The sequence below is a fragment of the Gavialis gangeticus genome, unplaced genomic scaffold (genome assembly GCF_001723915.1).
Source record: "Gavialis gangeticus isolate Ggan-Ray unplaced genomic scaffold, GavGan_comp1, whole genome shotgun sequence".
NCBI classification, from domain to species: domain Eukaryota; kingdom Metazoa; phylum Chordata; order Crocodylia; family Gavialidae; genus Gavialis; species Gavialis gangeticus.
The window spans coordinates 45,932,666-45,958,673 of NW_017729029.1; the positions used below are offsets into that span (position 1 = coordinate 45,932,666).

The 26,008-nt window shown below is 42.9% G+C and overlaps 1 protein-coding gene across 1 annotated transcript in view; it reads left to right on the forward strand.

Annotated features, from left to right (window-relative positions):
* The first annotated feature begins 1,129 nt into the window (after window positions 1-1,129).
* TRPC5 (transient receptor potential cation channel subfamily C member 5) overlaps window positions 1,130-26,008 on the forward strand; it is a 156,293-nt gene continuing 131,414 nt past the window's right edge. The window contains exons 1-2 of the mRNA XM_019521044.1: window positions 1,130-1,523; window positions 24,332-24,853. Of these exons, the coding sequence (XP_019376589.1) occupies window positions 1,146-1,523; window positions 24,332-24,853 (900 nt within the window). The 5' untranslated portion in view covers window positions 1,130-1,145. The remainder of the gene's footprint in view (window positions 1,524-24,331; window positions 24,854-26,008) is intronic.

Below are 26,008 nucleotides of genomic sequence, written 5' to 3' on the forward strand. Positions count from 1 at the left end.
ACTGAGTTTTGGCAAACCATCGAGGGCCACATGACAGGCAGCCAGGGGCAGATAAATATTAATTTTCTACATTTTTAGGGGTCCCGCGGGCCGGATAGAATGGCCTGGTGGGCTGCATCCAGCCCCCGGGCCGCATTTTGCCCACCCCTGCCCTAGGTAATATGCTGCAATTTGGTTTGGGCAAATAGCTGGAGAAAATGATCTAACAGGTATTTTGACTGAAAAGACCCCATGGTACTGACCCAGTGAGCCTCACTGGCTCTGAAGTGGTAGGAACACCCACCACTAAATATTTTAAAACCCTTCTACCCCCACAGTAGCACCCTTCATCCTGTGGGCCACCATGCCCGGTGGTATGATCTTAACTCCTCATCAGACTCTTCCAGCAAGGGGGCAGACCTAAAGTTTGATATGCCGTGCTCATTCAAGGGAAGGATTTCTCTAGGCTGCAGCAGCACAGTGAGCTCTGGAGAGCTGGAGTGATGTGTTCCACATGGCCTATCTTCGGGACCTATTTATAAAACAGGGAGAGTGAAGCATTTAAAAATTAAAATAGCGCTAAGTTTTTACAATAAAACCATGACCAGGTCAAAAAATAAATATGAAAGAAAACATAAGCCCTACTTCAAAGGAAGGGGGAGGGGGTGGGAACAAGAATAATGCAAGAAATATCATTAAATATGACAGAATGGTGGAAGCTGACATAGCTCCTTTGCTTCAATGGAGCAGAGTTGCTTATAGTAGCTGAAGGTCTGGCCCAGCTATTATAAAGGGATAGGAAAAACACTGACTGAAAACAGAGCAGAGGTGAGAAATCTATTTATTCACACATTTGATGGATCGTCCATTAACAGCAGCCAGGGCTGGTGATCGGATGAAGAGAAGAGCACTGGCGTGGGGTACAACCAGTGTTATTCTATGCATTGTCTGGCTGAATATGAGACTGTAACCTCTATTCTTCCACGTAGCCCCTAATATGCTGACCATTGGGGAGCATGAAACTTATTGTACAGGAAATCAGCTTCCCTGCTAAGGATTTTCAGCAATTTTAGCGGCACTGGAATGGAATCAAGTAATTGCTGTTATTGCCAGCACTAAGTGTCTGTCTTCTTCCCTTCTAACAGGCTGCACAGTCACTATGAACAATGGCCCAGCTATACTACAAAAAAGTAAACTATTCGCCCTACCGAGATCGGATCCCACTGCAGATTGTGCGGGCAGAGGCAGAGCTCTCCGTGGAAGAGAAGGCCTACCTCAGTGCTGTAGAGAAGGGGGACTATGCCAGCGTGAAACATGCCCTCCAAGAGGCTGAAATCTATTACAACATCAACATCAACTGTATGGATCCTCTTGGACGCAGTGCCCTTTTAATAGCCATAGAGAATGAAAACCTGGAGATCATGGAGTTGCTGTTGAGCCACAGCGTGTACGTTGGGGATGCCCTGCTGTACGCAATACGGAAGGAGGTGGTGGGGGCTGTGGAGCTGCTTCTGAATTACAGAAAACCAAGTGGTGAAAAACAGGTTAGTCCAATATCCAGCAAGATTCTGTTTGCTACCAGCTGGGTTAGATCCCGGTTTGATTGCAAGCTCTTGTGGGTCTAATCCGGGCACAGGTTTTCTTGAGTGACGTTTCTACAGAAAATCCCAGGTTGTTGCTTCAGTGCATTTCTTTTTGTGAGCCAGTACCCCAGAAGAGGTTTGGGAAGGGGAAGAGTTACTTTGCTGTTGGAGGTGATAGCATATGTGGGAAATGTAAAACAAAGGTCCTCATGAAAAAGTCCAAAGCATTTCATAAGACACATCAGTGCTGATCTGCTGGACAGTTTCCAGCCTAAGTAATTGTAACTTCTATTCCATGAGCAGTTTCAGTTTCATAAAGTACTCTTTTTCATGTCTCATCTTTCCTACTTGAGCAAACTGAATTATAGAAATATACTTTGCAGTTTAGTAATTTAGTGTCTTTTGAAATCTTAATTCACATGTATAAGCATAAGCTATTGCTATATATTGTTATATTGCTACTGCAAACTGCAATTGCTTTTCCAAATGAAACCTCAGTCCTGGATTTTCTTAACTTTAAGCAAATGAGCAGTCCAATTTAAGTTAGCACTTATGCCATCATCTTGGCTGCCACACCAGGACCGAATTGAAGAGACTGCCAGAATGAAAACAAGCACCTACAACTGGCATAGGGATAAGAACCCATGCCTTCTGTAGACTGGCAGAGAGGGGGCCCTTTGACAATACCCACCAATGGTTACACATGTGAGTCACGGTGCAAAGTCTTTTGTCACATGTTTGAACTCAAAGTTTTTTAATGTGCCTAAGTTTTTGCAAGATCAGGGTCTGGATCTTTGACACAAGTGCTATCAATTCCACTGTATCGTTCAATACTTGTTCTCTCTCTTCATTTACAAATAGTGTAGCTAATAAATTCAATAGCTTAAACATAGTGTTAGACTCTCTATAGTTTTTTTTCCGTATCCTTTGTTTAGAGCAGAAGGCTAGAAAAAAAAAATCTGCTTTCACTACCCAATGTTTTTTTTTTCCTTTTCTGAAACCTACTGAAACACATTCTATTGCATAAAAGAATTGAAGGAGTAATATGATGATTTAATCATTGAGAGGATCTCTCTTATTAAACAGACTGGCCCTTAATGTGCATCTTTTCAATAATAATTGTAGATAGTCAAATGCAATTACAAAATACTTCAAATCATCACAACCAACTTCAAAGAATGTCCAAATTACAATGCAGAAACACTAACAATTCAACCTGCTACGGCAGCATTATTGAAATCCTGGAGACATTAAATAGAAGGATGTTACTAATGCATTAGATAGATAAAATAGATCAATAACATTTCCTGATAGAGTTAAATAGAAATACTCTCTTTCTGTACCCAACATTTGTGGCAAAATATGGACCATGCACTGGGAAATGAACAATAGTCTTTTCTCACTGTTCTAGAAAGACTGGATATTCTGTCTGGAGATGCCCTAAACAGGGAAGGGCTAAAGCTAGACTAAAACTGTACTGAAAATATCCTTTAGTATAATAAGGACTACTAGTGTTTATGTGAGGTTAAGTACAAGTTCATTTGAATCATTTATGATTCTATGTGGATTCCAAACTAGTCTTTTAGACTGCAGAGTTTTTCATTCATACATCACAGCCCTTGCTAGTTTCAGCTGACAGAGCTGAAATCAGTAGTGCCAGGCAGTTTTAGAGGGGTTGAGAAATGGGCCCAACTTCTTTGTCTTAGTACTGTGTTTCACAGTGGACCCATTTATTTTTTTCATGGGCATAAACCCATACTTACCCTCTTTATATCTACAGCTATATTTATGTGAAGGAAGGCCAGACTTTTCTGTTAATAGCAGCGGGCATGACAAATGTCTGAAAAAAACAAACTCAACTTCATGTAAAACGTGGACAGAATTGTACAGTGTTCCCAATAAAAGTCCCCAGATAGAAAATCCCCCTGGTTCTAATTTTGCATATAAGCTCAAGCAAGCAAGTCACCAGATCAGAAGAAAAAAAACAGTCCTGGAGCTTCAACACTGTGGTTTTGCTTCAGCTCCTTCTGTAGGCTTCAGTGGGAGTATACCTGCAGGACTGGTTGCCCTCGGTTCTTCAGTCTCAGCAATTAGCCAAATGATGCTAACAATTGGTATTCACTTCATGTACACTGTTATCATACTCAGGGAAAAGAAATGCCTAGTTAAGCATAGTTAGGACACACGGCTTAACACATCAAGCCTCAAAGCTAATGCCTCTGTCGGAATTCAGATCCCTTATGATAATTCAGAGCAGCACCAATGCAGGTCCCTTAATTATCTTTCAGGGCTCCTCCCCATCAAATTTTTTTCACAGAACTACCCCAGAAACCCTTTAACACTGAGGAGCAGCTGAAAATGCCTTGCAAGACAGCAAGTGTATACCCATGTGTGCCCACTGCCTAGTCCTAGTGGGTTACTGTCTTCACAGTGTTCATTAAAATCACACAAAAGAAACCATTTCCCCTGTTTTGGGCAGAATGGTTGTTTGGCAGTGGTTTCTATTTCGATGAGAAATCCATGGTGTGGAACCAGGGCATTTCCCTACCATAAATTGGTTTATTTGCACAAGGCACACAAGGGTGTTTCTCAGATCAATGGCAGGGACACATCAGGTATAGGAAGATCCCTTCTCCAGACACCCCCAGGTCCAACACGCCAGCCTTGTCCTTATTTAGGGACTGTCTGTTTGCCTTTGCTTCACTGCTGGGCTCTTGGGGGAGTCCTCTGCCTGGTCACTAAACCGTTTAATACAGTCTTGGAATGTCAGAAACCCGGCTAGTTCCCTACTCTCTTGTCACCAAGTTCGGGGTCTCTCTCGAGAGTCCAGCTGTCCCCGCTATCATGCACAAAGGAGAGTGCTTTTTCCACCTGCAAACATTCAAGGCTTGCAGTTGCCTTTGCAACAAGGTCCTGTGATGGAAGACCACTAGCACCCTTCAGCATAACAGTTCTTACTGATTCATCATCTTGACTTATCTGAACCCATCTGAATATGGTCAGGTCACCCTGTCTGAAAATACGTGGTCTGGATTACAGCTGGTCCTTATGTGGTTACTCAGGCAAAAGTGCCTGGCCCCAAGTCTTTGCATGGTTTGCTAAAGTGTCAGCTGCAAATATGATCACCGAGGGTGGAAAAACAAACCTTGTATGTTCTTACGCACCAGAAATCTCAGGGGGAGAGCTCTGCCTTAACCCCACTCAACTAGACCAAGTCTGGTGTAGGAGAATTTCCGGGTAGCAGGCAAAAATAAGGGAGGAGCTATGAGGGTTTTCTGGCTCCTGTGAGCATCATCCCTACCTAGCAGAGACAGGTTCTAGCAGGTGACAAGGGTTGGCAATAAAGTACTTCATACCCCATTATTAAATGATGCTGGGTAGCCATTACTCTTCGGGCCTTTGTTAAATTGCTGTTTTGCAGCTTAACTGTTGTTTTCTGAAAGTGCTCCGACAATTGCAGTGATAAGTCATATGCCAGTAACTATAACAACGTGCTTCTCCAGTGCTGCGGCTTTGTCAGTCTCGAGTGTGTCTAGAGAGAAAGAAATGCAATTTGGTTTACATGGAAAGTTTAAAGGAGCTGAGGACAAGTAGAAATACTTTGAGGAGAGCTACAAACACATGGTATAGGTGGGCATTCTCAGTGGGGATGTGGTAAAGCAGATGTATTTCCTGTTAGGTTTACCTGCAAGAAAAGCTCATGGGCTATTTAAGACTGCATTTCTAATGAGGTCTGTTCTGCCTGAGCACAGCAATTTACAGCCACAGTTTTGTGCATTGAGATCCAGGTCTGTTGATGAAACCATTACAGACACTTCAGCATTTGTATGCAGAATACTCCCACCAGTGACAAAATATGCTTCAGTAATAGTGAATTATGCTGGCCAAGGTTTGGAGATTTTGGGTTCAGCTGTAGGGTCATCATGTCATTGAAACTTTATTTTTTTTTATCAGTGGAAAGTCTATGGAGCCCACTGCAAACAAAGGTGAGCTTCCTCTTGGCTTCCGTCACAGCTGGACTGAGTCCTAATGTAACAGGGCAGAGAGGGAAAGCTGGTTCTGCAGAGAAATAAAGCTGGCTGTGTTGTTCACTGCTAGGGATATTTGTTACAAAATACAGTTTCTTTTTCCATGTGTAGTCATATGGATATAATTACTCTTCCCAAGTGTTCACAAAATAGTTTAGTCAAACAAATTTCAGAGCCAGCGATAAATTATTTACCAGGTGTTTGCTTTGGCTACATGCTATTTGATATAGGTGATGTCCAAGTGTCGTGCCTGCTGTCCAGTTGGAGGACTGAAACTTTTTATAATGGGAAAATAATGAATAACATGACCTACGAAGCCAACAGAAGTCAGGAAAACCACCTTCTGTATTTACTAATGTTTTACTTTTTTATGGTCATCCTAAAACAACAATTAGCTGGGAATAAATAGGAGCCAAAATTGGTGCTTTTTGTTGCAAAAATATTTGCCAGCTGCTGTTTGCCCATTTTTAGGGAGGAGAAAGAGGTGGACCTCTCTTTCATATCATATTTAATGAATATACGTTATATATGTTTACTCTTCATGTTTAAGATTAAAGGTTCTACCAGAATGTGGGTCATAAATAATAATAATGAAGCCCCCTCACAAAGAATGGAGAATGAAAAGTGCCAGCTCCTCCAGCTGGTGTAAAATGGTGTAAAACCATCATCTTGTCTGTAGCCAGGCAAATTTACACCAGCTGACCATTTGGTCCCTACCAATCTTTAGGATGTTCAGAGAAAGGCTTTCCTCGCTGCATGCTTCATTTGTCAGTATGTATCATAGGCGATGGGAAGGAGAAAATAGAGATACCCAGAAGACTTGACGTTACAGCGGGATCCTGATCTTGTTTTCATTGGCTAGGGACAGACATTATACACAAACTGGTTTAAGTGATCAGAAACTGGTTTAAACCTGTAACAGAACAGATGTTCAGTGCACATAAACCAGTTTGAAAATGGCTGAAACCAGTTTAAGTTAAACCTGGTTGGATGTAGTATCAGACTTAACTGATTTGGGTCAAACCGGTTTATGCAATGTCTGTCCCAGACCCCTTGCTGGTTTAAGTTAAACCAGATTCCCCCAGCACCCCAGCATGCTCTGGGCTGGGTGTGGCTCTCTGCTCCACAGCAGAGCTGGCCCTTCCCCTCTGCTCCCTGGCTGGAGCTCAGCAGAGACTGCAGGTGTCTGACTGGCTTCCCCTTGCTCCTCCCATCCCCTCCCTATTTCCTGTGAAGCAGGGATTGCCCCATGCCCTCTGCCTTACACAGACACCTCACAGCATTAGCTAGTAGATCACATGCTGGCTACAGTCTGTGCTGTGGCAGACAGGACAAAGGCAGAATCAACAGGTAGCTGGTAATGTCCCTCTGTTGTTTTCTTAATGGCATGGTAAACTCTAAGTTAGGGGTAATAAACATTATGTTATCAATTCCCTGCTGTGCTGGTCAGGAGTGGGGGAACCCCTCCCTAATCAGAGCATCCTGCCATGCCCCCCTCAGCTCAGCACTGTAGAAGGGAAGGGAGAGCTGCTCTAACACCCCCCAGCTTCTAGCCTGAGCCATTGCAGGCATGTGCCTGCATTTTTTCAGTCCAGAGGGGATGTCTGTGCTGTTACAAACCTGTTTAACCTAGCCAGGTTGGACTAACTTGCAAAGATTGAATCAATTCGGGCTCAGGCTTTTTGAACGTCTGTCCCTAGCCATTGGAATTATTCCTGATGGAAGTGAGACAATGAAATTTAACTCTCTAGCTAGGGACAGAAGTTACACACAAACCAGTTTAAGGGCATTTTTACATGTGCAAGTACTGCAGCACTGGGCACTTTGAAAAGCACCCTGAGCTGCAACGCTTTCCGTTGTATAAGTGGTAAAATGCACATCAGTGCTGAGAAAGTGGTTGTGGCATACTTTTGAACTAAAACATCTCAGAGGTACTTTAGTTCAAAAGCTCACTGCCTCCATTTTCTGCATGCTGATGTGTATTTTGCCACTTATACAACTGCACATGGCACAGCACAGTGCATATCAGCTCGTGTGTGGAGCAGACTCGATTAATAGAGTCTGCTCCAAAGCAGCGGATCTCCAGCATGTCACGGGACAAAAAGGTATGTGTATAAATGCCCTTAGTGATCATAAACTGGTTTAAACCTGTAACAGAACATAAGTTCAGTGCACATAAACCAGTTTCAAAATGTCTGCAACCAGTTTGAGATAAACCTGGTTCAATGTAGTATCAGACTTAACTGATTCAGCTCAAACTAATTTATGCAATGTCTGTCCCAGACCCCTCCCTGGTTTAACTTAAAACAGAGTCCCCAGGCATCCTGGCATGCTCTGCAGCCCTGGGTGGGGCTGTGCTCTCTGCTACAGCAGAGCAGGGCTGGCCTCACCCCTCTGCTCCCTAGCCAGAGCGGGGGTGGGCGGGGGTGGTGGCATGGCCCGGGTCCATGCTAGTGGGACAGGGAGGGGGAAATTAAACCCCCTTAAACCCTCTCCATGGCCAGTTCACTTGAAGCTACTGCCAGGGCTGGCCATGCCTCCCAGCACAGCATCCCTGCAGCTGAGGGCGCATTTTAGCACCCCCCAGCTTCTGGCCTGAGCAACCACAGGCATGTGCCTGTGTTTCCTGAATGTCTATTCACTTGCAAATTGGTTCAATCTAGACAAGTTAGACTAACCTGCAAAGACTGAATCAATTCAGGCTCCAGCTTTTTGAATGTCTGTCCATAGCCTCTGTCTCTAGAACAGGGACAGCACATGCAGTGGCAGTGCAAGGTTCTTTAGATTACTTTATTAGTGCACCTTTGGTATGAGTTTAGAGCATGACCTGTGGCCCTTAAAGTCCAGGGAGACAGTTTGTTGCCTCCTAGGATTTTTGGATAGGGCTTATTGGGCATGTATACACATACATTTGTCTGCTCTGATGCATCAGAGATCCAGCACATTGGAACAGACTAGATTAATCAAGTCTGCTCCACCCGCGAGCTGATGAGCCTGGTGCTGCATTGCACACATGCATTTGTATAAATGGCGAAATGCACATCAGCGCACAGAAAACACCTTCACAATGTGTTTTAATTCAAAAGCATGCCACCACCATTTTCTCAGCAGTGATGTCCATGTTGCCTTTTATGCAAATACCCATTATATGCAGTGTTGCATATCACAGCTGAAGGAATGTCTGGAGTCTTACATGCATGCACCCTTGTAGCACCTTTCTGCTGAAAGTGTTATGAAAAGCTCCAAGCACCTGTGCTGCGAGGACCTGTCTACCACCAGATGCTGCTTTCAAAAATGAAATGTGGGCCTGGCCTCCATTTTACACCCCAGATTTGTTCCTGAAGTCCTGCACCTGCAGAATGGATGGTTGTGCAGGGACAAAGCAAGCTGTCAGACCTGTAGCTGGTCAAAATTGTGTTAGGGACTGAATAGCAAGTACCAATGTTCAGACACAGATTGTGTGGGCACTAATTTCCCCTACCAAAGAGAAGCCACTTTTTGTCCAAAATAATTTTAATCCAGTTTTTTATAGCAGTTGAATTTCCTGACAAATTCTTCCCAGGAGGCCTGGTCAGAAAGCCATTGAAGTTAATAGGAATCTTTCTACTGACCTCCTTGGATTTTGAGTTAGGACTTATGAGTATTCAGGGACCTTTTTAGTGGGATCCGTTGTGATTTCTACAAAATAATGTAGGCGAAGTGAAGAGCTTTTGGTGCAGTACATTTGATTTGCATGAATTTGGCATAATTTTTAACTTGTGGCAATGTGTTCATTTCCAATGCAAATTTATACTCTGTGCTGAATCCTGAGCCCTGCTTCTGTCCTTAAGAATTGAACTTCTAATCAGTTGCTATCTGGGTTACTTATTGTCCACAGTCTAGACATAAACACTTTTCTGAGTAGTGGTTTTGCTCGTATCTATCAGGGCTCACAGCAAATATCTCCATAAAATGATGCTAACATTCCTCATCTCTGCCAAAATTAGCCATTTGCCCATGGCAGATGGCTCCAAATTAATCCGTTTCACAGATGGGACTACAAATGCAAATGTCCCAAGAACAAGAATACAAAAAAATACTTTTAGTATTTGTAATTTTTACTGAATTTGTTTCAAAGGTCAGTAGGATGCATGAGTCAATGAGATCTCAGCAGATACCAATCCCTGTATCTTCCAGAGAATGAACATTGCAGAGATAAGCCCTGAGGGAAATTTAGTTTTGCAGAAAACACTGTAGGAATAAAAGGTGAGTTTAGGATCTTTGTCGATAATCCTCAGGCACCTGCTGAAAGAAGGCCATTAAACTTGATAGCATTTGCTAACTTAAATTTGACCTCATAAAATCCTATTTCAAATGAGCTGATGATAGGAAATCTTACCTTAATCCCTGTGTGTGAGTAAATATAATAGATCTGTAATCTGTGAACTTTCATGAACCTGAAATGATATGCTGCATTAAACCGATTCCATTCTTGCCAAAGCCAGGCTAGTACTATGATTCAGGCTAGTTTTAGTTTAGCCCTCATAATCAGGTAGGGATCTTCCTCCTTCTTCAGAGAGTCAAGGAAAGGATTTCTCTGACCTTTTCCCATAACCTGATTTAAGCATGAATGCTATTTGCTCCAAGGCAAATAGAGTTACCGAGTATTTGTAATTAAAATGAAGGAACCAGATCAATTACAACAAAGATGGTTGTCATATAAATGCTAAATAATATAAAATAGATTATTACTTGAAAGTATGTAGGAAATCAAGGGTGTTCCTAATACCTAGAGTAAAGGACACAGTCATCTGCTATATGTACCTGCTAGCAACATAGTGGAATGGTTAAATTATCCACTATAAAAAGATTATTCCTTATCCATCCTGCTTTCCTGGGGAAAAGGGATATTTTTACTGCTTCTGGTCTTACTAAGCTTTAAGGAAAAGCAAGGGGATATGTACACTATGGCATAATTGTATCAAACTCAACTGCAAGCCAAGGAAGAAACTGATGTGTGTAGGGGGCATTCAAGGAGAGGCAAGGTAAATGTATGTATGACTCGCATTGTGTATACATGGTGCTTATGGCTGATGCCCAACTCCTGGATAAGGTCTAGAGTCTCTCTAGATGCCTATTCCAACCTGCCTGCAATGCCAGAGGCAAGAGAATGGCAGCAGTGTCTGAAAACCCTACAACAGTCAAAGGAGAACACAAAAGCTAAATATTGAATGCCTATCTAGGTCTATCCATAACCATAGCCCCCGTATCTGAGCAACTGAGACGGAAAGTTTCAGCAAGAGGTCCATAGTGGAATTGGAAAGATGTCCCAGGGGCTGGAAGCACATTTAGAGACAGGACTGTTCTAGGGACGGTTGAGGAAGCTTAGGGGAAGGTTTAGACATATGTACCCAGTGTGGAAATATTTGAGAAAGAAAGTCTCAATGCATAATTGCATTTCTTTCTCTCATGTCGCAGAATCTAAGACCAGCTATAGCAGCATTGATGCCTAATGGCTCTGCCAGCGTCCAAGCTTTTCATTATTTTTATTGATGCAGCAATAATTCATAGCTATAGTTAACAACAGGTCTTTGACACCAAAGTCTACCCTGGAAATGGATTCCATCTAATTAAACCAACTGCAGAGAAATCAAAGACCACTTCATTTAATCATCACAGTGAACCAGGGGAAAACACTCTGAAACTTAAGGGAACAAAGACAGGCTGGGAGGAAGAACTGGCAACAACATCCTCAGGCTACGTACCAGATACTGCAACTAGCTGAAAAGCACAAGTACAGATTGAGATGCTCAGTGCCAGATATTAGAAATTGAACAATGAAATCAGTCCCCGAATATTTCAAATTAGCTAACAAAAAGACAATTATTATTTATTATATCATTCAGGGCAGTTCCTGGGGGCAAACCAAGAACAGTGTTGTGCGAGGCATGGATAAGAAACAGGTTCTGCCTCAGTGAGCTTACAAGCTAAAGCTTAGACAGATGGAAAGGTCAGGGAACTGGAACTATGTTGGACACTATATTGGGAATTATCTTTAATCATTTATAAGTGCTGTTCCTAATACACCACGTAACGTGCTCAATCTGTTGCTACGTCAGCTGCTAGCAACATGGTGCAGTTTGTGAGGGCAAATTTCTTTTAACCCTTGTAATAAAGCAATTGAAAAACGAAACAGCTCAACTGCCTGAGCTCTCTAGTGACTGGAAACCCTAGAGCAAGGCCAACACCTTATCTGCATGGCACGTTCAATTCCAGAGGCAGGAATTAGAGGATCAGAGCTCATTTTGGCAACCTCTTTGCAGGAAACTATTTGCTCAACAAACTTAATCTGTTTTTGTCTTGGTTCCTACGTGAACAAACTTATGTCTTTACCTGTGTTTTTAGTTTTGATATTATTAGTTTATCAGCATATTACAATCTGCAAGCTGCTCACCAACTCAGTGGGTATGGCTTCAGGTATTTACTATTTGTGCTACATGATTGGTTGTCTAAACCTCTTTCCATTTGCTTCTGAATCCTGAGTGGATAATTCCCAACTCCAGGAAGAATGTAAGAAAAGACGCTTATAATTTTTTGGCAAGAATATCCATGAATACTTATTAGTATGCATATTAGCAATACATTTACACTTTCAAAGTGCGTGCCGGAGGACATTTTTAGAGTATAACTTTTGGAGCAAAGTAAGTGTAACATGTTCTGGATCCTGCTTGAAAAACCGAGTACTGTAAAAAACGAATGCTTCCAGAATTTCTTTTGCAGTATTTCTGCTTAGAGTGTTGAATACAACCAGGAATAAGAAGGCATCTCAAAGTCCCCCCCCACTTCCATTGTGGCAGTAGCTAACTTGTTGTGGCCTGATTTACAGCTTCCTTTAGTGGCAATGAAGAGAGGCAGCCAGCAATTCCCGATTTCCTCCAGCTCTGGGACTGAGACTATCTTATATTTTCTGCAAGACTTCCCACCTTTGCCATGTACAGTGGAAATCATGAAGGAACAGGCTGGCACACCAGCCAAGCCACTGAGATGGCTCAGAGCAGCTGCATCATAAGATTTAGTTCATGCGAGTGTGGGGAGGACTCAGGCACTGCTTTCGAATGTTCACTATGCAGAAAGTTAAAGCCAAACTTCTCAGGCTGCTGAGTCAGCTCCTGTCACAGCAGCATTTAAGGTGCGTTGTTAATGAAGGATTTTAACATGGCAGCAGTCAGACTAATGAAGAAAGGGATTAGATAAGCGCTTTCAAAGACAGATCCTAACCATTCTGGGTTGTTCCCCCACCGTTCCTGTTGTGAGAGAGAGGATTTTCTAAACTGTTATTGCTTTGTATTCCATGGTATTTGCGCTCTTATTCAGCAGCTATATCTTCAGATTGTGCATACTGTTCTTTATTACTGAAACCATGCTGTACTCACCACCTGTAAGACCTACACTAACCAAATCAAAATGGCTGAGATGCTGAGCAATCTGCTTTGTAAACTAAAAGATCTGATTTGTGCTAGACCGGCGAGTGAAGGTAGGCAGCACTGAAATAACCCCTGATGCAACCAATCAGTTAGCTTTCCTGACCAAATCTGGGTTTTTTAAAGGTAGATGGTCAAGTGTGGTTTAAAAGAAACAAAACAAACAAACCTCTCCTAAACAAAAGCTGTAAGGCTGTAGTGACCTGTCACTTCAATGAAACGTAAGGATCCACCTCCTCTCTGCCCCTATTAACATACTACGCAAAATAGGTAGACATTTGACATAAAAACAAATATAAACACCATTAAAAACATTCATATTAAATTATGTTAGCACTCCTTGTCCTTGTTACAACTTAGTGGGCGATTGCTATTAAGATGAAGCAATAAACTCCAGCTCATATTGCACTGGAGTTTATTTCTCCCAGGCACTGTGTTTATATGTGTGCCCGGGACTGCAGCACGTTGAGCTGGATCAGATCAGCCCCAGCTGGCAGGAGGCCCAGGGGGGTCAGCCTGCCAGCCTGGAGATGCTCCTGCCCAGCTCTGTGTGCTGTGGAGGGGCTGTGCGGGGTACGAGGGTGTTCCAGTGCAGGGCTAGCCAGCAGGCAGCCCCACACTGAAACACCCTCATTCCCCAGCCAGCCCTACCAGCATCTACACGTGCATTGCTGCAGAATAAATAACCCTGGATAGTGCTTGTATTTAGTCTGTCCTAATAGCACTGCACATGTAGACAGTGACATTTTACTGCAGAGCTAATAAGGGAACTCCACAGTAAATGTCTTATGTAGACATACCCAGTATGGAAAATATGTAGATCAGGTAGAAGACGTAATTAAAAAGACTAGAAATGTAAGGTTGTCTCTTTTCTTCCCTAAATAAGCATGACCCTGTAAATTAATTATTATGATTATTGTTATTATTATTATTACTACTACTTTTACTAGCATTAAGAAAATGACTTTTCAGGCAACATCTGCTATTATTGCAAGTTGCCAGCTATGGATTATTTCAGCTTGTTTGGGTTAGAGGAAAGCTTATCTGTAAAACATGCAATGTATAAGGTGCATCAGTGCTCCAAAGCCTTTCGTTAGGACAAGGATTTAATGGGACTGGAGTGGGTAAGCTCTTTAGTGAGATTAATTTCTATTTTTTATTTGTTAGCTATTGTTGATTTTTAGTCTTCATTGTCACCAGAAACTCCTGTTCCCATTCCTGAGTAGCAATTAAAATGAAGAAAAATGGAAAAGGTCTTTAAAAAAAAAGTGGGTTCTGTTTTTAAACAGGAAAAAAAATCTCATGTATACGAAACACATCTATCCAGCTGGACTGCAGTAAAGGAACTAGCTTGACTTTCCACCTTTGTCAACACGACTAGATATATATCTGAACAGCTGACAGAGAATAAAATGATGGTTATGTCCAGAAAAGAACTCTGGGTTTTGCCAAAACTCAGATAATTCCCTTCTTGTCCGCAAGTCAGATTCTGGTCTCAGCTGCAACGGTGTAAACATGAAGTAAATCCCTTGAGTTACTTTGGATTTATCTCGATGTAAATGAGGGAAGAATTTTATCCTCTGTTTATTTTGTTTAATTTGACAAATATTCTTTGCTGAGCCCTGTGTTCTGTATATGAATAATAATATAGAATTAATTTACTAACTGAGGGATGGCAATATCCCACAGTTACATTACAACACATTATACAATTTGTCGCTGTAATGAACTTCTCCGCTGTGTTTACACAAAGAAGAAGTGATCACCAGGAGAGAGAGAGCAGTTGCAAAAATCTTATAGCACTAAACCTGATCTATGACTCTCTGCAAACAGTAGGGCTGGGTTAGGGTTAGGGTTAAATGCCTTAGTTTAGATCGGTAGTGAACAGAACATACATTCACCCTTTGGGGGGCGGCAAATCTTAGACCAGAGTCTGCAATTTTAAAACCAGTCTATGCATGCCAAGCTTCAGTTCTGTTATGGGTATAGATTGGTTGCGTGGGCCAAACTTCTGTTCTGTTACCAGTATAGTCTGGTTTCTGATCACGTATACCAGTAAAAGTATAATGTCTGTACCCGGCCTGGGATTCAAGGCTTCCTTGGGATATAAACCCTTCCATGCTGGATTCCCACTTCATTAGGTTCCTCTTCACTGAGGCAAATGACACACTTCCAGAGCAAACCAATAGGTTTTATTTATTTATTTAATTGAAATAGAAGAGGCTTAAAACACAAGCTATCTAATTCTTAACAGCATCCTGCTGAGATTAGGAGAAGAGATTGCACATTGCTTGCCCTCTGTGTTCATCTAATCATCAACCCCTGCTTCCACTCTCCCTCCCTGATGAGAGTGGCTGTAGCGGTAAACTCCTGCTAGCGAGTATGACTGTATCTAAGGAAGAAGTGCTCAGAGGTCTGTACCCTGGGTAGTGACATTGCCATTTTTGCTCCCCCACTGAAGTCAGCATCTGGGGATTGTGGCTCACTCCCCCACCCTCACTTATGTTTCAGACTGAGCAGTGTTAGGTTGCTTTAAATGCACATCTGCAAAATCCTTCCTTCTTACAGCCTCCTCGCTTCCTCCATTTTCTTATTGCCCAACAAAAAGACACATTATTACTGCAGTGCAAGTTCAAAATAGTGACATCTTTTGACAGTCGATCTGGCTACACTGTGGTTCCTAAACACATGGCTGAGCACGGCAAGCCCAACACTGTTTGCTGCCACTGTCAAACGCTCGAGGTAGACTTGGTAGCTCTATATAAGCAATCCCCTGGGTCCACCTCAGCTTTGAAACACTTGGATAAGCAGCCAAATTAAAACTAAAAGAGTCTAAAGGAAATATGACTGCTTGAGAATCTTTTTGGCTCAAAAACAGCTTGGTTATATAAGAGTCAGGTGCCTGCTATCTCCCAGAACTACCACTAAAGTGCTGAACTAATGGATAGTATAACTGGCCTCAGATACATTTAAATATAAGTAATATTATTATTTAGCTGTGTTTAGTTCATAGCTGGCTTGTGTTTAAGGCTCTTCTATTTAAATTAAATCAGTAAAACCTTTTGGTTTGCTCTAGACTTGTGTCCTTTGCCTGAGTGAGCATGTCTACACATGCCCTTTAACGTAGCCTACTTTACTGTGCATTAAAGCATCATGTAAAAAATAATGTGATTATACTAATGCACAGTAAAATAAGCTACTGCACATTAAGTGCCACTTAAAAACTGTGCACATTCATTACTGCGCATTAAGCCAGCCTAATGCACATTTGCTTAGTACCTCACACTGGAGGTACTAAATTTAATGCACATTAGGAAAAGCAGCTGAATGCACTTGTAGACGTGCCCAGCGAAGAGGAACCTAGTAAAGCAAAAATCCAGCATGGAAGGGCTCATATCTACAGCCTGCTGAGAGGGAGACAGATCTAGATTCTCAATTAAGTTTGGGTAACTCTGATGTAAACAGACTTTTTCAGAGTACACTGCAAGCAGAACTTGAACTTGTGGACCAGATCCTCCTCTGCCGTGTACAGAATGTCGTGACTCCATTCACATCATTACTGTTACAACAGGTCATACAGGATCTTGGCCCACTATCTATATAAACAGCACCATAGCGAAAAGATGCTCATGGCAATTTTAAAGAACAGCCTAGAACATTTTTTTCTTACAAACAGTTGGTGGCATTCATTATTTTTCATTAACGAACAGTATAGTTTCATTCAGTGAACTGCCTCTTCAAGGGGAAAAAAATCCTACCCTGTGCGTGCGTGCGTGTGTGTGTGTTGTCATGGTCTTAGTATTGCAAAGAATCTCTGTAGACATATCTAATTATGATGTTCAGTTCTGGAAAAAAAAATCCAAACCACTAGAATCACTTAAGGTTAATTTTTAACCTCCTCCTCTGTAAGAAGTAGCGTAATGTTTATTCAAAATCCCACACAGAGACAAACACCCTTTTGGTTCAAGTCAATGCAAAAATTCTATATCAAGGCTGCAGGCAAGAAGGTGGGATAAAAACAGTCAGCCACGTCACTGTACTTGTTTTCAGACCCTTTTTTCCCAGTAGCACAGCTGCTCTGTAATCTAGCAGCGCTGTCTCTGACTGCTTCCCAGTGCCTCTTGCTTTACAAATTATGGTGCTGCTTGTGTGCCACAGGATTATGACTGAGCTAAAGAGTGGCCAAAGGTATAATAACTTTGCAGACCCATCCTGGTTGTTAATTGCAAATGATGGACAGAATTTGTGCTCCAAAGTCCCCTTCTTTTTTGAATTAAAAAAGCTGGGTTTGCCATTTGATGACTGGTTGATGGCAGGTGTTTGTTTTAGAGCTGCACATAGACAAATCATTTACAATGGTAGATTGTCTGGTGGACTATCCAAACTCTGATTTCTGTTGTTTTGTTTTTTGGATGTTGCAGTTGAGCCTGGACCTGAAGTTGTTTCAGAGAATGTTTTGACCACTGATGCGTCCTTTCTGGGATCAGCACTTTGTCCACTCTATCAGCTATTAATTAAAACAGGATATAGCCTTTTAGAGTTCTGTAGGTGAACTTGTTGACTTACAAACTGGAGTTGAACTGAGCAGGTGGAGTTTGAATGCAGATCAGATTAGGTCAAACTCTTTATTATTACTAATTATTTTGAGAATCAATATGATAATGCCTAGTTGCCATATGGGAAAGAAATATGCACACGCCCTTTGTCCTAAGGAGCTTAAAACCAAAAGGATTCATAAAATGAAGACAAAATGCACTGGGATTCTCAGAGAAGACACCAAACTTAGGTTGTACTTTGCTTTCCTGGCCACATTCTCTTCCTAATACAATGTTCTAGTAAAGTTGATGTTTGAGGTATCTTAGTAGTTGTGGGAATTATATAAAGAGAAGAGACATTTAGGAGGAACTGAATAGGAAGAACATATGTATAAGCAGGTGGGCTAGAAACCATGGCATCATAAGTCATTTCAGGCAGAAGGGAAACAATAGAGAGAGCCATGAAAATGGGGGACAGAGGTGAGGAAATGCAATACGTAGTGTGAGGCTCTGAAATATAGGCAGAGCTGTTCAGGATTTTGAATGCGCGTTGTTCAGGATTCAAGATTAAATCTAAATGAGGGTTAGCATTTGAGGACACTGAAATTCATAGGAATAGCTTGTAAAATTTCAGTCTCAAAGGCTGCGTCCAAATAAGCGTGACTGCAGACATGGCTGTGTCACCACATACCACACATTCAGGTGTTCTCTGCACTGCGAGGGGAGTGCACATGGGGTGAAAAAACCCTGTGCAAATAAAAGCAGAGCAGTGCACACGGGGCTACCAGCAAGGCTCCATGTGGCAGGATTGCCACTGCTGCAGCCCCAGGAGGTCTCCAAGACTCCAGGTAAGGCTGCTGGAGCCAGCCCAGTGCTGCCCCAGGCTCTCTTACCCCACCCGGGGTAATTAGCCACATGCCAGAGGGCTTGTGGTACAGGCATTCCCCAGGGACAGCTAACAGCGGCACTAGGTGTGTCACTGCTAGTTGTCCCCAGGGAGTCAAACGTCCACACTTGTGTGTATGCAGTCAAGGAGTGGAAATCTCTCCTCCTGGTCAGGTGATCTCCAGTGTTTTCTGCTTCCCTGAATAGTGAATAGTGAAAATGCCACACAATCAGTCTTCTCAGTGAGACTGGTCTCTACTTTTTGATCTGTATGACAGTAGTGCCTATGTATCCAAATAAGTCTATGGCATAATTGTACCAGATCTATACAATCACATAGTAAAAGATAATACCCACGAAGTTAAGAGATGCTGCAACAAGAGAAGAGTAACCACTCTAAAATCACTTGGTTGCTTAGCTTAGGCACTGGGACAGTTTGGAAAGTTTCCTTTTAGGCTGGGGACAGAAGTTACACATAAACTGGTTTAAGTGATCAGAAACTGGTTTAAACTTGTAATAGTGCTCATAAACCAGTTCAAAATGGCTGAAACTGGTTTGAGATAAACCTGGTTGTATGTAGTATCAGGCTAAACTGATTTGGGTCAAACTGGTTTATGGAACTTCTGTCCCAGACCCCTTCCTGGTTTAAGTTAAATCAGAGTCTCCCAGCATGCCTTCCTGCCCTGAGCTGGGCTGGGCTAGGCTAGGCTGTCTGCTCCAGAGAGCAGGGTTGGCCCTCCCCCTCTCCTCACTAGCTGGAGTTCCAGCTGGCTGAGAAGGAGGTAGAGACTGCAGGCACAGCAGCAGCCCCTTCTCCCTGCTCCACCCACCCCTTGCTTGCTGCTCAAGCAGGGATTCCTCCTCTCCCACCACAGGGACCCTAGAACAGTGTCTGCTTAGGGCTTTTTGGAACTAATCAGCAGGTCAGCTGGTAATGTCCCTCCTTCCTTACAAATGCTTTACAAAAAGCTGTTTAAGAAGATCTTGAACTAATGAGAGAGGCTTTGTTTTCTTGGTGGGCTGATAAGTTCTGTGTTCTGATAAGCTCCCTGCTGGCTTGCTCGCTTCAAAGGCCACAATCTGTCAGTGTTCAAGAGGGGACAGAGAGAGGTGTGAGAAATGACCCGGTTTGCAATTTATGGGACCTGTGAGTGCCTGTCAGTTTGCTGCAGACAGTACGAAGAAGCAGGGAGAGGGACACTAAAAAGCTTAGTACCATCAATAGATGCATGTACTCCACACAAACAGTTCTCCCTCCCCCCACCCTCCCTTGGCCTTAGAGTGCTAGCCATGGACCGGGGTCTGGCAATACTCCCCATTCCTTGAGCACTGAAGCAGGAAAAGCTTGTCAAGGGCTGCTTTCCCCTCCCCCTTCAGGCATACCCTGGCTGGGGACTGTGTAGGCCAGGGTAGGAGTTTAAACTCCTCCTTAATTCTGCATCCTGGTGGGCCTGGCCCTGCCCCTCACCAGTTCAGCACTATGGAAGGAAGGGAGGGCTACTCTAGCACCCTGCCCCCAACTTCAAACCTGAGCCACTGCAGGGATGTGCTTGTATTTCCCGATTCAAAAGCGAATGTCTATTCACTTGCAAATTGGTTCAATCTCTGCAGGTTAGACTAACCTGCAGAGATTGAATTAATTCAGGCTTGGACTTTCTGAATGTCTATACCTAGCCTTAGTGGTATTAGTGAACAGCACCAGTCAATAATCTCTGCTAGCTACCTGACTAGTCGTCATCATCAAATGACATATTCCTGTAGTTTTCACAGGAGAAGTGAATCTTGAAAAGGGACTAGGGGGAAGACAGGTTAGTAATTTGCATTAGCTTAGACTAAAAATCTAACAAGAAGCGTGGTTCTTATGATAGCTCAGCTAAGTCCAGACAATATCTTCAAAATTTACTACTTATGCTTCTAAATCCAATCCAGTCACTAAATATACAGAGTCCAGACCCAGATACCTCTGCTAGATGACTGGCTTTGGATTTGAGTCTGCATTTTGGTTTGCCTTGAATAAGAAATCCCAGTGTCCTATGAAGGGGCAGCATTGCCGCGTAGTCACTTGCCAACTTGGGCAGAAATAACAATTATTTGGTGTTTATAAAATATCTTTCCTCTAAAGAGCTCAAAAATATGAGTTATAAAAAAGGGATACTACCTCTTTGTATTATTGATGGAGAAAACATAATCAAAGAGATGAAATGACTTGTCCAAGGTTAGAACTTGTATTAAATTCCAAGCTCTGTTTCTAATAGTCCTGTGCACGGTCTACTGGAAAATACTGCCTTTCCAGTGTTCAATAAAGCATCATTCCTGACGAGTACTTGAAAAATCTCAAGTAGATTGAACAATGATTCTATGTAAAGGAAAACTGCAATTGTTTCCAAACAGGGCAGAAGTTGGGTTTAAATAGTGATGTTCATTGTCTGTAGTATCATAAAGAAAAGTTGATGACATAGCAGCAAGCAACCCAACATTCTGCAGATTAATTCAAAATGGTGATAAGCATTGGATCATTTGTTATAAATGGGAGTTGTAATTTCAGATGCTGACATTACCAAGATAAAATGCAGGGAAGATGCATGCCCTTATGTGAAAACTGACAATGGGGTTCTGAAAGGATTCAGCTTAACAGCTTGTGTCAGGTGATGAGGTTAATGAAAAAGAATTTGTTATTCAGGTCACTTAATGAAAATAACCTTGGGAGAACTTAGTACAGTCCTCGGGATAAAATAATTTATTCCTATTATACTTTTGTCATTTTAATATAGCCTAAAATGTAGAAGAAGCTGATCTAAACATGAGCTCAACCTGTCAGCACAGTGCAAATATACACTGGGAATAATTGCTGATGCTCAGCCTGTAGCCAGTGATAATTAATTGTTTTTTGCACCATCAGCAAAGGAGTTCTTTGCATAATGCCAGTTTTAAAACAGGAGAGTCACAAAGATCTCTGTTTGAAGAGTTTTGTGCTGGAGAAGCACTACAGAAAGTCACAAATGTGAAATTCCTACCTAATGCACAGTGTTAAATTTGGTAATGAAAAAAAGAAATACAGCAGCCCTTATTTTTTCTGTCTTCTGGCTATTGCTGGTTAGGTTTGTAGTACAGCTGTAATCAGAGGGGCCCACACTGCTAATATCTGGAACACTGTTTCAGGACAACTGGGTTCTCTTTTGTGCTCCGCCACAAACCAGCTATGTGAAGTCCAGCAATGTGCTTCCCTGTTCTGTGCCTCAGTTTCCTTTCTACCACCTCCCCACGTTGTCTGTTTAAATCAGTGACTCTCTGCCAGGGTTCCTTGAGATCCTTTCAAGGGTGCCATGCAGCATCAGCACTGTTAGGTGTGCAAACATGATTCAGAGATAAACTGGATATTTCAAATAGGAATTCAGGGTATTAAAAACATTCTGACCTGCGTGTGGGCCTTGAGTTCCTTGCAAGAGAAGAATTGCTGTATTATGCTATGAAAACTAAGAGCTGACATTTTCGGAGTGGTGCCTTGAGTCTAAAAAGGTTGAGAACCTTTTTGTAACTAGTGCTGGTTAAAGATTACCACCTGTTTGGTGTTTGCAGACTACCTAGCACAAGAGAACTGCAGTCTTGACGTGGGTTTGAAGACACTAGTAGGGTACAAATGAGGTTTGGGACCAGCCACTTAAAAATTTTCAGATCCTGGTCCATGTTCAGCTTCAGAAAAGCCTCCAGAGTCAGCCCCACTCCCTCAGTTTAATTTAATGAAAACCGTCTTTTCCTCTCTCAATGCCTGGCTTTTATTTTTAAAAAGCCCAAATAAATCCTTTTGCAGAAGTCTGAAAGTCTTCCCTTTACAGATCTATGTACAGTAAAGTTCAATCAAAGAAAGAGAAAATTAAACCTGTCACCTGACTCTATTAGAGTTGAAAGAAAGAAAAATTGTGATTCCTCTGAGGCACAGGGTCCAAGACATATTATAGCCAACAGAAGGAAAAAAAAAAAAGAACTCAGCAGTGCAGTTATGCATGCCTTTCATTTTAGGAGCGAGCTTATGGGAGATATAACCATGTGGAACCTGTAACTTCCATTTAACATTAAGAAAAATAATTCAACTGGTTGAGTGAGCAAAAAGCTCACAAAGAAAGCTTCCTGCCCATCTGTTTATTACTAGGAGTTTAACAAATACCTTAAAAAACCAAACACACACCCTTTCACAAATGGACCCTGGTTGAACTAACTCCCCTACCCCACAAAATGCCAGCCTGACCACTTCACTCCCACCCTTAATTCTCCCTGCTCTCTCCTGGGCCATTTTAGTACATTCTCTCCCTGGTGTCAGCCTTTAATTGCTTTCAATCAGGGGCCCTGCTTTGTTACAGCACAACTCTTTCCACCTGTGTGGCTACAGGCTTTTGAAGAATTAACACCCTAATTGTCTGTATCCAGGATGCTGCATTTACAAGCAAAGGGACTTCTGGTCTGATTGTGCACCTGCCTTTGTACCCATTTGGGAAATCATCACATATGGTGACTCATGGCAATCCAAGTTGCATGGTGTGGCTTTCTGCCCTGCTGAGGGACTGGGCTACCCCAGAGGCTTATGAGTCTGCCCCAGCCTTGTAACTACGGAAGCCTTTGGCCTAGATCGTTAAATGTATTTAGGCACTAAACTCCCATTGAAATCAGATTCAGCAGTCCTGGCTTCAGCCCCTGTGGCTTGCAACCCACACGTACCCTATAAAAGGCTTATAAACTGTTGTTCTTTAAGTGGATTGAGTAATGTTTCCTGTCATTAAAATCATTCTGACAATGGTTTCTGTGAAATGCCTTTGACAATTGGAAGGGGACATGTGCCTGCTGTTTACCAGAACTGGCAATCACACCTGGAGCGGTGGAATGTCAGCCACTAGGGTGAGAGCGGTGGGCACATGAAGTACAGTATGCTCGAGTAATTATTAACCCACAACAAAGAGAGCTGCCTATGCAGCATATGGAAACACACTGAGCAGCGGGGATATAAGAGCATTTCAGTCTAATTCTGCATTCTGCATATAGTAATAAGGCCCAACAGGGTGTGCATTAAGCTCATCTTTACAGAAGTGCACCAGAAGCTGAATAATATACACCCTGTAGCGGCTTATTTGTTGGAGACCATGGCTCATTAGTTTTGCATTTAATTTTTTTTTAGCCCTTTTAAAAAATCTTTTTCGAGGGCAGTTATGTAATGTATCCTTCCATGGAAAAGTAGTTTCAAGTCAAAGAGTAGGGAAAAGGCAAAAAGCAGCTTTGCTCAACTGGTGGGGAACAACACTCTGTGTCTGGAGGAACCCACTGCGTTAGGTCCTTTCATTCAGGCCTGGGTGCTGCTGTAGTACCAATTGCAAAAATTAACTGCAATATGTTGGTTGATTGTTAATTGTTAATTTGTTATTTTTCCCCTAGCGCTCGCTCTCTTTTATGTAAGGTTTCCATGACCTTTTCCTGTTCTGTGCCTTCTCTTAGAAACCCAGCTTTCAGCCACAATTTTGTGAAGGAGCACTCATTTTTTTTACTAAGTTCCCATATACGAATTCCCAAGAAATTAACTAATTTCTATGACAAAATGTAAGCTGAAGTGCCAAAACTGACTGTCCTAAGGGCAGCTGAGCACCTTTGGGGCAGAAAATAATTTTGCTTGAATAGCAAGTAAATAAGATTCTAAAATGCAGAACGTCATCAATAACCACTGTGTATTAGTGCATGGACTGCGTTTGGCACAGATAGATAGAAGCTCAATGCTCATTTTCTGGTCCCTAGAATCATAAACATTTACAGGAGTCATAGAAAAGTAGGGCTGGACAGGACCTCCATAAGTCTTCTCATTGCTATTTATTTTTTATGCGTAGGTCCCTACCTTGATGATGGACACGCAGTTTTCAGAATTCACCCCGGATATCACCCCAATCATGCTGGCGGCTCATACCAACAACTACGAAATCATCAAACTGCTAGTCCAAAGGCGGGTAACGATTCCGCGCCCTCACCAGATCAGGTGCAACTGTGTGGAGTGTGTCTCCAGCTCTGAGGTAGACAGCCTGAGGCACTCCCGGTCGAGGCTGAACATCTACAAAGCATTAGCCAGCCCTTCGCTGATTGCCTTATCGAGTGAGGACCCTATCTTGACAGCCTTCCGGCTGGGCTGGGAGTTAAAGGAACTCAGCAAGGTGGAAAATGAGTTCAAGGCAGAATATGAAGAGCTCTCCCAGCAGTGCAAGCGTTTTGCTAAGGATCTTCTGGATCAGGCGCGGAGTTCCAGGGAGCTAGAGATCATTCTTAACCACAGGGATGATCAAAGCGAAGAGCTGGATCCCCAAAAATGTCATGATTTGGCTAAGCTAAAGGTAGCAATAAAGTATCATCAGAAAGAGGTAAGTGGCATCTTATTGTGGGGGCTTTCCAAGGCCACGTGGTTTGGGCAAAATGACATGCTTCCAGGCTTATTTCATGTTTATCTAGGGGACACCAGGACTGGGCATCCAGTGAGCAATTTGGACCAAAAGGGGACTGTGTGCAAATGGGACTGCAAAAGCTGGGCAGTCTCAGTGGCAGTAGAAACGGATGACTGGGGAAAGCATGCTTTACATCATCCCAGTGGTACACAAGACCAGGTCCAGGACAGGACACTTACTGTCCAGGTGACTCTCACGGTGTCACTGACACATCTGTCTAGGGCAGATTTGAGTCTAATGTGAACTGAAACTGCCCCACTCCCCCTGCCTGTTCTCAAGAACTCTGCCAGTCCCAGCTGCCATTCCTGTGCCACCGTTCCTCAAAGGTCTTTGGATCTGAAGTGCCTGCTCTAGGCTCAATACCCTGCTTTCCTATCTGTTGTATTCTAATCACTCACCAACTTTATAGTCTGCTCTCTGCCGTCCTTTCACAGCATCTGATGAGGTGAACTTGGGGTTGTGCTGTGTGTGTGTGTGTGTGTGTGGGTATTGCTCTAATATATATATATTAGTTAGTCTATAAAGGTGTCTATTTTGTATGGCTGTGCGAAGCTTCGGATGCTGATTTGATTTGGCCTGATTCGGCAGCCAGATCTCTGAATCCAAATTGAATCAGGAGACCCTTTGATCTCTCCGAATCAAGGCTTCCAGTTTGATTCAGAGAGATTCGATGGTTTGGCCATAGGCACAGCTTTATGTGTTTTTTCTACATACATCAAGGTACCAGGCAGATCATGAACGCTGAGATGGTGGGGCAGATGAAGCATCCCACGGGAGCATGGTGGGGGGGGTCCCCTGTGCACTCAGAAGCAGACCTGAAAGTGGACCAGAAGTACTTCTGGTCCACCTCTGGGTCCACTGTGGAGCGCATGGGGGACCCCCTTGCCCCCCGGCTCGGCAGCTGGTGCCTCCTGGGTCTTGGGGGTGGGGGGAGGGCACCCAGGGTCCACTTCTGGGTTGGCCACCGAGCGCATGGGGGACCTCCCCTGTGCTCCTGTGGGACACTCCATCCACCCATCCATCACTGATTCTCCAAATCAGAATCGAATCTTCAGATATGGCCAACTCGAATCC